The 12,735-nt window shown below is 38.5% G+C and overlaps 1 protein-coding gene across 10 annotated transcripts in view; it reads right to left on the bottom strand.

Moving 5' to 3' along the window:
* Positions 1-12,735, bottom strand: part of ARFIP1 (ADP ribosylation factor interacting protein 1) — an 84,654-nt gene that overhangs the window by 8,066 nt on the left and 63,853 nt on the right. For all 10 annotated transcript variants that reach the window (XM_037168058.2, XM_037168062.2, XM_037168057.2 and 7 more), the window contains one exon: positions 11,984-12,158. In XM_037168058.2, coding sequence (XP_037023953.2) covers positions 11,984-12,158 — 175 coding nt within the window. The remainder of the gene's footprint in view (positions 1-11,983; positions 12,159-12,735) is intronic.

Here is a 12,735-nt window from a genome sequence, read left to right as displayed (position 1 = left end):
CATCCATTTCCACAAAAACAGTCCCCTGGTAATTGTGAGAAGGTTGATGTGCAAAGCTTTTAAGAGTATACACAACACTTTAGAGCAGGTCCGTGAGCAGAGGGAGCCTTGGAGGATTCACAGGTTTTTAATTTTAATTATGGAAAGAAACATAAAATTTCACTGTCACTTTAATCCCGGACGCTCTTTGACACCAAAGCAGATACCTTCCCTCACTTTCCCATCAGCGCTAATTATGTAAGTGTTGTCCGAGCACAAGTTTCAGTGTGGGTGGAACGTCTTCAAAATCAGACACAAATCTAAACAAGAGTGACCCTGGCTCTTTTATCCAATCCAACTACTATCAAATAAAAAATAAAAAGAAATTAAAATAAACGAATAAATCAATTTTAATTGTGACTATACTTTTTAAATGAAATTAATTAAAATATTTTTAAAAATTAAAAAATTAGAATTTTTGCTTTTCTGGCTATTTTTGATTAACTAATATACAGTGTGATATGTATTCATATAATGTTTTCAGTGCAGTTCAGACTGATACGCTGCATGGAATCCTCATAGTGTTTTGGTTATTAGACAAACAAATCATTACAATGAAAGGGAAGAATTAAGTAATATTAGAGAAGCAGTTAGAATTTTAAAGGAAACTCAATTGTGCAATCTTGGTAATTGCTGTGCTGTTGTCTCTGTAGAGAAGCAGTTTTTTAAAAAAATATTTTATTGCTAGAGAGAGGAGAAAGGAGGGAGAAAGAGAGGGAGAGAATGTGTGGTTGCCTCTCGTGCGTCCCCTGCTGGGAACTGGCCTGCAACCCAGGCACGTGCCCAACTGGGAATCGAACCAGCAACCCTTTGGTTCACAGGCATGGGCTCAATCCACTGAGCTACACCAGCCAGGGCAGAGAAGCAGTTTTGACAAGACTTAAAAGTATTATTTTAAGTTACTTGGCTTGTTTATCAGGTTTACTTTGCTAGGCTGTTTGGTCTGGTAAAGGTCAATCTAGGAAAGATCCTGGTTTCCCAAACAGAACTGGCTGAAGGAGAAAGGAAGAAAGTGAGATGGGGGGAAGGTCAAAGCTACTTTTAGGAGATGGGGCAAAAAGCCAAATGTTTGGGAAAATATTTTAGGGTTATTACAGTTTTTAAATTTACTTGTGCGTTTATACTAACAGATCATGAAAAGTGATGAGCTTCCAGAACCAAAGAAGCAGCCAAGTGCTTTTGGTAGACTGTTGTTTGCTGTGGTGGGTGGCACTAACTTTGTGAGGCACTTTCTGTGCGACAGATAGTATGTCACCTTCACATCTACTCTGTACAGGCTTTTATTCTTATTGCTTCTTGGCCTTTTGGCTAAGATCAAGTGTATTCTCTCCATGTTACAGTTAAAAAAGCAGACTCATAAAGGTGAGTAACTTGCCTCTAGTTAGAAAGCTAGCAGATGGGACTTGGGGAACTGGGGAATGAATGCCTCAGTCCGAGACTGGCCCCTGTGCTTTCATTCACCTGTGCCAACCTGCCTCTATTCACAGGCAATAAACGTTGGGAAAGCTTTTAAACTAAGTTTAGAGCAAATAAAAGAAGACATCCCAGAGCTCTTAAAAGAAGGGTAGAAATGTAAAAAAGATATACTTTAACTTTCTTCCTAATGTTGTCTCTGGCATTTAGACACCCTCAGGACAAGGATCTAACACAAGAGCTGGAGACGATGAACGAAATAAAAGTTAATTCTTTCTAAAATTAGGAAGGTTAATGCAATCTTAAATTTTTCACAATTACGGAGCAAGAAAAAGTCTATAATGAACTATTTAGTGATGTTATGTCCTAAGTTAGAAGAGATTTAAAGTGGTTATAAGGATAAATAAAATGTAACAGAAAAACAGAGATTTAAAATAGGAGCAATAGAAGACAGAGCTAACAATTCCAGGCAGAAACAGGATGACGACAAATCTGACAGATTTTCAAAACCTAACATCAGAAACAATTACAGTACTTTAGAAATACACTGAATCATTGTGAACTCAATTACAAAGAACTTTCGTAAAGATCTGCCAGACAATGCAAGCCAGATCAGACACAAGCAAAACCACTATAGCAACATCTGGTGAGTGACCTAAAATATAGCACACAATACTTTAATTGTTAAAGGGCAAAACAAACTTCAACACTGACTACCAAGGCAGAGACAAGCTGGGGTTTAAAGCAGAAACAGATAAGAGGAATTTAAGAGCAGGACTGAGAGAGGATGCCAAGTGGATTACACTGAAAACTACCCTGCTGCCTACACAACACACATCAGTAGAAGACACATGCCATTTACAAAGCTACTGACTGAGCAACCTGAAGACAAGTATTCCTTTGTAGGCAGCAAAGTCATAAAAATGAACTTTTCCCCCCAAATCAAATTTACATATCTCCTTATCAGGGATACTGAAGAAATTGAGAAAAAGAGGCAAATTCCAGTTAAAAGTTATTCGTTATAATATGCTTATAATTGTTAAGTTCTTCAAATTAATTATTGGCTCTCCCCAAAGTCTGATGAAGTAGGGGTATGTATTAATGTACAACAATATCTGGGTAGTAGCTGGGAGAAAAAGCTAGAATACAGTCATTCTTTAATAAGATGTCTCCAACCACTAATACGTAAAGTATTAAACTCCTGTCTTAACCCCCAACTATTTAAAAATACATAATTACGTACTTTCTCTGGCCATCATCGACCTTTTAGAGAGCTTTCTTCATTTACCCATCTCTCAGAGACCAGCGTCTATCAGTCATTTACTGTAAGAAGGAACCGCTCCGCAGAGGTACTGGTGGAGCTCACCCCAGGGGAAGATGCCGACTACCAGGCATTCCAGCGGAGTGCGGTATGTGCTTTAAGTGGAGAAGGCCCTGGGCACCAGAGTGATACACAGGGGAAGAAAGAAACTTTCAAGTTGCAGAGGAAATACTAAGTAAGATAAGTCATTCATGTTAGCATGGGAGCTCCTAGTTCGAAATTAACTGAGGTACAGAAAAGTAGGTGAGAAACTGGGTGTTCCCTCTCACCAATTAGGTGGCCCTGTCCTCACTGGCTTTTAGACATTGGACACCAGGGTCGTACGATTAAACCAATGGCCTATTCACACTCGTCTTTATATTCACAGATAGTTTTCTTTCATAACTATGGTCTTCTGCATTACAGCCTGAAAAACTAATTTTTATTTTAAGATTAAGAACCCTATCTCATACAACTTACAACATTCTGATCCTATGCACCCAACAACTATTTATAAACTTAATGGAAAAGCTTTGTTAAAATTTATGATAAAGCCATTATTGTTCTTAAAGAAATCCATAAACAGTAATACTATGCTTTGCTTTAGGATGAAAACAGAAAATTTAACCAAGTTTACTGGATCATTTAAACATATGATCCAGTTTCTTCAAGAATTTTTTTCCTGGCCTTTACCCACCAAGGCTCACGTTACTCAGTCTCGCGTGATCCTGCTTAGGTCACCTGCCACCTGGCCTAGCAGGTACTTCTGGCCCACACTCATGCTTCTCTTCGCCAAATTCTGTACTTCTCCCTTTTCATGCTTAACTCGGCATTTTGTATACAACAAATCTTACTAAATGGTCTCCATCAGACTGTAAGCCGCTTGTCAGCAGGGCATTGTCATAGCACTTTTAACACAACCCTTTTCAGGGTTAGGCATTATCACATAAGCCCTGCACAAGCACCTTAAAAAACCTGTTGAATTTTAGAAAAGCATCTTTTGAAAACTTAAAGACAGAAATAATGACAGAAAATGAGAATGTTACAAGGTTTAAGAGCAATAAAGGAGAAACTTTGTTATCAAATGACTTTTTTAATCTCAAAAAGCAAAGTGTAGATGAATCATGCAAGGAATATATACACACATATATTCAACACTGAAGTGCTGAGTCACTGCTCAGAGAACTTTAAGGAAAGGTTAAAAAAAACAACATAAGTCAAATTCTTAAACACTGCCAGTGTCTTCTGAGACACTAATTAAAGGTTCTACTTTTAAGTAAACTGAAGAGACTGTAACTATTAAGAACTAAAAAAAGTACTGTCATGCCACTGTTGCTAAAACCAGTGGAGATATTAGTGATCTGTTCATGTTTTACATCGATCACTAAAAAACCCAACTTTACTACAAAGCCTGACAAATTGACTTGGGTGGTACCCAAGGTTGGCAAAATCAGTGAAACGTGGACCTGAGGACACAGACATAGACTATTTTGTAGAACAGATACCTCACAGCAGTAACAGTTAAGTAAATTGTTATCAGTGAATCCTATTCACGCAAAGGGCAAGGACGAACACCCCCCTCCCCTCTAACAGATACAATAAAACAATGGAGCCCAAACCCTACCCTCCAATGAGTTAATCACTTCTGACCAAAAAGAATCAGAAAACGTAGTACCTTATAACTGCCAAAAAAAGGGGGAACTGAGTCAAATCTGTAAAAACAGCAATTCATGATTATAAAACTCTCTTTCCCTCATATACTGGTAGACGACTGCAATTACTGAAATGACTCTGGATAACTGTGGCTTGGATGATGCTAATTTCAAAGTCAACTCATAACTTTCCATTGCACAGTTTATATACAGGTAGTTAATTTCTGCTTGTTAAACTAAAGAGAGAAAGGAGGCAACACGAACCGGGGCAGATTTTCCTCCTCTACGTGAGTTTAGAAAAATTTTAAAAGGGAAAGGGATCTGCAAACTAAATCACTAACAGCAGCAAACATGGTACCACACATGAAAATATTTTCTGACATAAATTAAAAGTACTATATCAGGCCATTTAGAATTTGTTACTTAAGAATGGAGGAAACTCTTTTTTTGCCCAAATTTTTGAGGGAAAAATAAGGATGCACATTATACATGGGTAAAATGATTCCATACCATGGGTACAATATGGACATAATAATCCCATGTATAACTAGCACAGAAATGTGGAAGCACATCATACACAGCAATAGTGGCAACTGTTTTTCTGTTCTAACACATAATTGATCATCCGATTTTAAAGCTAAGAGGAAAATTATAGACTATATAATAAAATATTAGACTATGTTTGAAAAAGAAATGTAAATTCTCATTTTGAAAAAAGATAGGGCACACTGTTCAACAAATTATTTTCCAGCTGTCCTTCGTTTCTTTTTAGAGTTAAATTCTATTCTTTGAATAGGTTAGAATCAAAATTTAAAGGTTATAAAAAGTATATAATGAGCCCTGGCTGGTGTAGCTCAGTGGATTGAGCACAGGCCTGCGAACCACACAATTGCGGTTCAATTCCCAGTCCGGGCACATGCCTGGGTTGCAGGCCAGTTCCCAGCAGGGGACTCATGAGAGGCAACCACACATTGATGCTTCTCTCCCTCTCTCGTTTCCTTTCCCTCTAAAGATAAATAAATAAAATATTTTTTAAAAAACTTAAAAAAAAAGTATATAATGAGAAGTCTCATTTTTCACTCCTGTCTCCAACTACTCTCTTCCCCTTATAGGTAACCAATTTTAATTAGTTAATTCTTTCGGTTTTCCTTTATGCCAGCACAAGAATATACAATTATACATCCTTATTTTCTCCCTTTCTTACACAGATGGCACTGTACCACGTACAATGCTCTGCACCTTGCTCTTGGTATTTAATATTATGTTCTGAGGACCTTTCTCTCAATAACATTCTTTTTCTTTAAAACAGCTGCAAAGTTTTCCATTATATAAATGAACCAGTTTTTCCCACTCGTTCTTTTCTGCTGAATTGCTGGGCTGTTTCTCATCTTCTGACAGAACTGGATGCTGCAGCGAATCCCCACGTACGTCTGTCATTGTCCCCCTTGCGTAGGCCCCACCCACCCAGGGCAGCTTCAGTGCGGCTCCTCCGCAGTCCTCAGACTGTGTGTCCTCACTGACCACCAGCTGCCTTTGCACACTCCAGCAACTTGCAACTGGGGCGCCGCAAGAATGTTTAAAACACACAACACCTGACTATTCAGTCAGAGGCACAGATCTCTTTTCCCTTATATTGTCAAATTTAAAAAATGACAACAGCCTACACAACAGCAGCTGTCCGATATGAATGAATCAAAACTATACCTATCTTTCTTTGTCAGGTCGGCAAAAAATATATTCTTGGTGTGCTGCAGAACTTTAGTAATTAGTTTATGTGTGCTGTGAGATGGAAAAGATTGAAACTCACTGGCATACCCTATTCCTATGATTTAAAATTTCCTCCTCTATACACCTTTAGTTAACTCCTTTCCATGCCTTTGGATCTAAGCCCCAATTTCTTCCTCTAGCTGGCCTTACACAACCCCCCCAGCTAACTCCCCCCTGTCTTCACAGGAGGCTTTATCTTCCCTTCACAACACATTGAACTTGCATTTTATAATTATTTGGCTAATGCCTATTTCTCTTATTTGAGTATAAGCTCTTTGATGGCCAGACCATTATTTTTCTGCTACCTAAATCAGTGACTGGTACATAAAAAGCAACCCATGAATATTTGCTGAATAAAGAAATAAAATATCAAAGGTGCCAATTATACAACAGTCTCTTTTCACTATTTTATATGGAATTTATTTTACCTTTAAAGTATCTCTTGAAACCTTTAGTTCAGTCCATTTCCACCACCATCATCCAAGCTCTTCTCATCTTGTCTAAACCACTATATTCACTCTTGGGTTCTACTACCATCTCTGCTCCATAGTTCAGTCCTATCAGTTGCCAAGAAGTCATTCAATGGCTTTCCACTGGTATTAAAATGAGCTTTTCCTGAGCGTGGTCAGTGAGGCCTGCACAGTCTGGCCCCTGCTTACTTCCCAGTCTTCTCTCTCTATGCTCTAGTCACGTTCATTCTGCGAACGTATCACCCTGCCCCTCACTCTGCCGCAGCCAGAGGGCTGTTGCACACGCTGTTCTTTCTACCCGGGATACTCTTTGTTTTCCACTTTACCCAGTTAACACTCAGCGTTACTTTCTCATGGAAGCCTGCCCGACCACTCTTAACCAACGATGGACCTCTACTTCAAAGCACTGATCACAACCAAAACTATATCTGTTTGGGAGTATGACTTGATCAAAGTCCTAATTTTTGCTAGCCTATAAGCTCTTTGAGGGTAGAATTCGTGTTTACTTTGCTCACTGGGTATCACCCATATCCAGACCACTTCTTTGGTGAGGCCGGGACTAAAGTTCTGCCATCCCAAAATACACCTTTTGGGATATTATTTTCAGGCTGGTTATTAAGAAACAAAAGACTTAGAGAAACTCTGACCTTTCCCCTCACCTGACTAAAGAAATTCAGACAAAAAACCTGCTTTACCTCAACAGGGAGCATGACCTTAACATCATAACACAAACTAAATGTGGCTGAGGGAGGGTCCCCGCAGAGCTCCTTGGAATTCCCCGTCTCTCACTGTTTCTGAGTGGCCCAGCTAAAACTTCCTTTACCACACATTTGCTCCTTCTCATCTTCCTGTAAACTACCTGCTTCCCCTTTGAAATCCCAGACCCCTGACCCCATCTCCTTTGTCCAAAATGGCCTATAAACCTCAACTGCTCAATGCCCTGGGGTCTCATATTCTTATGACACCCGCACATGAATCTGTAATAAATTTTGGACATTTTCTCTGTCTCATGTTAATTTAATTAGACCAGCCAGAACTCAGAACGCAGGAGGAAATTATTTTTCCCCTAACACTGGCATGGTATATACCTGAAAAAAAGGTTTGTTAATTGAATGGAAAAAAGGACAATCAAAACACAGAATTATATTGATTACATGATGAAATACCCTGAGGAATTAAGTCTGGAAGTAAAGTTACATGGGTAAAGGAATGTTTCACAGGACCCAAATGTAGGTAATTATATCTGAAACAGTGTTGAGGGTGCTTATTCTACTTACACATATCAATCCATAAATGTTTATTACTATTACTATTATTATTTATTTATACCCTAAAATGCTTCATTAAATCATTGACACATTCACAGTTTTCTTTTCTTCCCTAATATACTAATAACCCTGAAGAGAGATTTACTACCTCCAAGTTAAAGTATAGAAACTAGAAACATTATTAATCTTAAATCACTTTTTTCATATTCTATGTGATTCCATGCCATATAAAAGTTGTTTAAAAAATAAACATGGGTTGCTCACAATGATCTGCACATTTTTCTCTTTTTGCTTCCTCTTCTATGCAAACAGTACACACTGCAGACAACAGAGGCCTTTCTGAGAGAGTACGCTTTGCCCTCTCACTAGAGAAGGCAAACGGGGGGGTAATCAGGATTCGTCCTTCCATCCATGCTAGCTGACACTCACTCCCATCTCTCTCACTTGCCTTCCGTGTACCTCTAATTCTGGAGGAAATGCAAACACACATTTGCTAAATGACTACTGCACATTTAATACCATTGCTAGGCATCATGAGCGCCGTAAAATAAGGCCTGGTACCTATTCTCACAAAGTCTACAAGACAGAAATGTCTACTTTTTTCTCTTTACTAAAGTAGCCTGTGTTCTGTTTCGAAATTTGAAAGGAACAATCAAAGAAAAATAAACTGACTTAATACACAGGACAGCTCAAGTTACATTATTTAGGGTCTAGAAAAAGAAATACTGATGAAAGGACAAACATTGGAAAAGGCTGATTAACTCTGTCCTTAATGCTATGCAACTCAATGTTGTTTAATAAACAGGAGGGTATCAGATTAATAAGGGTTGTTTAGGTTAAAGACAAACACGTATAACACGGGGATGGATGAATAGAGAGCACAGATTGTAAACAATAGAAGAATTCAATGCTTTCCATTAAGAATAAGACTATTTCTACAAAGAGTCAGAAATCTGTAACAAATACAGGTATGTGCACCTATCACTCAGCATTCATGCATGCACATACACGGGACTGACTGTGTTTTACATACCTGTCCCCTTTGTTTTGCCAGGAAAGGAAGGTTAGGCTACCTGCATATAAACACCTCACTTTTCTAAAATATAGCTAACAATCTACTTTTCAATCCCTCTAAAAAATGTTTAAAAAGTTTTAAGGCCCTAACAAACAAAATGCTCTCACAATGTTTGCCCACTAATATGTATTATAATAGCCATAGGATGGTCCCTAGTCTTTCACTCAGTGATTGTCTGCTCCTGCTGTGTGGGCATCCTCAGTGTCTGCTTATCCAGCACCTTGTAGAAGGGAGGGGTTGCTGTGGGAAGCCACCCAATAGCCATGATCTGAGAGCCAGGAGGGAGCCCTGACGCCTCCTCTGGAAAGATGCAAAAACAGCTTTTAAAAATAGCAGCAACCTTTACGAAACCATCAAATTACAAAACAGCACACTCACTGATGTTTCAGATATCTTTGTTTAAAAAAATTCAATATACAATATTTAAGAAATGGAAAGAATATATGGATTTTTGTTTAAGTTCAAGTTCTAAGTAGATTACTTGACTAAGGTACAAATTTGGCTGTAGTTTAACAAAAGAACAAAATCCCCCAGATTTCTGGAATTTCAAACTGCCAAGAAAGCAAATGCAGATGACAGTTTCTTCGGCTTGCTTTTTCCTCCCTGCAGAGCTATAAACAATTTTTTAAAAGGGTAAAAATAAGTTGCTCAACAAAAATAAGAAAAAAACAAGAGTTTTATTATGGATCCATCTTCATCCAAATTATAGTTATTTATTGCTTAAAATAACAGAGACCCACATTACCTCTTTATAGTTTTGAAGGATGAAAAAGATAAAAAGATTTGAGTTTCTTTATAGATTCTATTTTAGACATACCTGATTACTGAGTTCAAATAGAAACTTAGCTTGAAAACAACTGTGGAAAGTCAAAAACAAAGAATATCTCCAGGCTATCTAAGAACATAAAATCCTTCAGAATAAAGGCAATTTTATTTTATTGTTTTATAGTAAGAAAGGTCAAAAAGATGTGATGATGACATTGTCTTCAAAGCTACCACTTCCAAACCTCTATCTCTGAAGCCTTGGCCCTGCTCATCTCAACTCCAAACCCACACCACTGACTCCCTACCAACTGTTTCCACGTGTCATCCTCTCAAACTAAACACGGGGGACACAGAACAAATTCCCACCCTCCTCCCTCACAAGCTCTGAGCCAAACCAGAGTCTATTCTATGTTGGTTTCCCAGGCCTTGTCATGCGGTCTTTAAGTCACCGTCTCCTTTCCCTTCAAAATGAAGGCTGTGATGAGGGTCGAGTGAGAAGGCAGGTAAACTGCACAGTAGCGGACCCATAAAGAGTGCCTCCCCCGATTCATGTCTGAATCTGGAGATCTCCTGCCAAGTTTCACAAATAGTTACGGCAAGAGAAGCAGCAATTGATGGCCACTGCTTATCCTTGTGTGCTCTGATCACTTATACTTACTCTGGCAAAACCCCTATGAGCATAGCTGGTTTAAAGGTAATGATTCTTTCATAATAACTTTCCCTTCTTTTTAAAAAGGCAACACAACCTTTCACAGAAAAATTTATAGAAAACAAAAATTACCTATAATTTCACTATCCAGAGAATAGCACACAATACCTTTAGATCCCAATGGAATGCAATTACCATATTATAAACTTCCTAAAACTATTTTCTCTGTTCGCAGAGGTTGTGAACCCCCAAATTCTTTCCCTTCAAATTAGGTTTGGATAGAGTCCCCCAAATTCTAGCACGTTGTCTAGTGCAAATCTGTTCTAGATAGGGCAGTACGTAAAAACTATTTTCCTGTTTAAAGTATACATCTAAGTATTGATGCCATCTTACCCATTAAAATGTTGCACATGTAACTGACCCACTGACCCACACGTGGACAGATATATGAATGACGAACACGGTGCTGTCTCCTGCCCTCAGCTGCCGGAAGCTAACAGGCTGCTCTGGGCTCTTGTTTGAACGCTGCCGAGCAACCCGTCTGACAACTCTGCTGCAGTTCCCTTTACTGCCACTGTAAGGTGTTCACACTGATCTTTTCCACCCATCGGATATTTTCCACCCATCGTAGCTAAAAAAAGGGAAGGTGACAGTGCTGGGCTTAGCAGGTCTCAAGGCAACTTATCATTCTGAAGCTTTTGTGGTAACCAGAAGAGTTTCTGAGGAAACGTTAAGGCAAACAGGAAGACAGCAACAGACCATTGGAATCAAGGAAAAATTCTGGGAGGGTGCCTGAAAGAAAGCAGAGCTGAAGGCCTATCGTGACTTCAGAGGATGTGAAAGGCATGGGAAGGGGACCACAAATGTGCACTGGTAAGACCCCCATCTCTGCAGGACTGAACCTCACTTGCCTTGTACCGTGCTCACTACTGACTCTCTCATTTCCAGAGCTGCAATCTCCCTCACAAAATTGAGAATGCATGTAATGGAAAAAATGTTAAAATGGGAACCTATACAGAAACCAAAACTCAACAGCAGCCTATTATTCTATGAATCCATCTCCGAGTGAAGCCCACGGCAGGTCTGCCTCCCCTCTCACTGTCCTAGTCCTTAGGCAGGTTCATGTTACATGGAAATAACATGATTTCTTGGCTAATTTCCTCTAGGTCAACTACAGTCCTAAGTTGAACTTCTTAGTCACTTCTCATTTATTGGTTAATGTGAAGAATGCTCTTTTCTTCCTGAAGTCTGTTCTTACTGGTAATAAAAAGGTTTTAAAATATCCAGAGCAGAATCTATTATTATAACTTTTTAAAGCAATTAACACCAATACCACTTTGAAGATCAAGTATTTTGTGCCAGTTGTTATATGTGAAAGACTGGGGCAGTAGAGTTGATAATGACTTTTATGACAGAAAGGTAAATACACTTTATGGACTTCTAAAAACTCAAACACTTGTTATAGATGAAATTCCATTTTGTAACTGCAATGAGAGAGAGTTAACAGAAACAAAAACTTTCTATTTATCACTTTAGGGAGCCTGAAGTCCCCAGAAAGATCTCAGAAAGTAAAGAATAAAGTCACCTTATTTTCTTCTAGAAATTTCAACTTGATAGAAACATCATTGCGCATTTTATCGTATTTTTCCTTGTGTGCTTGGAACAGATGCTGTGACTGCTCGATCTTTGGCAGAGTGTTTGCATCACGTGGTCCAAGATTCAATTCTTCCAAATCAGTGCGATAGGCATCATATTCAATCCTGGAAAGGAGAGAATAAGTGAAGCACACTACAAAACAGAGTGAAGTTAGGGCAAGAGGTGAGCTGGAAATACATGGTAGTCTCGTATTATGTCTTAATAGATGACAATTCTCACACATACTGTATACCTCATGCCTTTAAAATGATGCATTTCTTTAACACAAAGAACTATTTATATAAGCATGGAGGGAAACAAGTTGCTCCTTAAATTCATTAACTATTCCTCCCCAAGTACAGTATTAACCAACAAGTAAACTTTTCAAAAAGTAAAAACTAGTTAAAAAATAGATGTCAAAACCTAATGATCACAAGAACAACTGCAGTAATCAATGCAGGACATGAACTGGTTTACTGATAAGGCAAAGCAGGTGAGGACAGACTTTACAGGTGAGGACAGACTTTAGAATGATACACTTAAATGAACGGATGAAGGGGAGTTGGTTATACAGAGGGTCAGCAGTCCTTAAAGTACAGTCTAGGTCAGCAATGCACAACAGAAATATAATGCAAGCCACATACATAACTTAGTTTTTTAGTAGTCACATTAATAGAAATTAATTTCACCTATTTTAATAAC

The sequence above is a fragment of the Artibeus jamaicensis genome, unplaced genomic scaffold (genome assembly GCF_021234435.1).
Source record: "Artibeus jamaicensis isolate MK-2021 breed Jamaican fruit bat unplaced genomic scaffold, CSHL_Jam_final scaffold_537, whole genome shotgun sequence".
Classification (NCBI taxonomy): Eukaryota; Metazoa; Chordata; class Mammalia; order Chiroptera; family Phyllostomidae; genus Artibeus; species Artibeus jamaicensis.
This window is presented reverse-complemented; position numbering and strand designations above follow the sequence as displayed.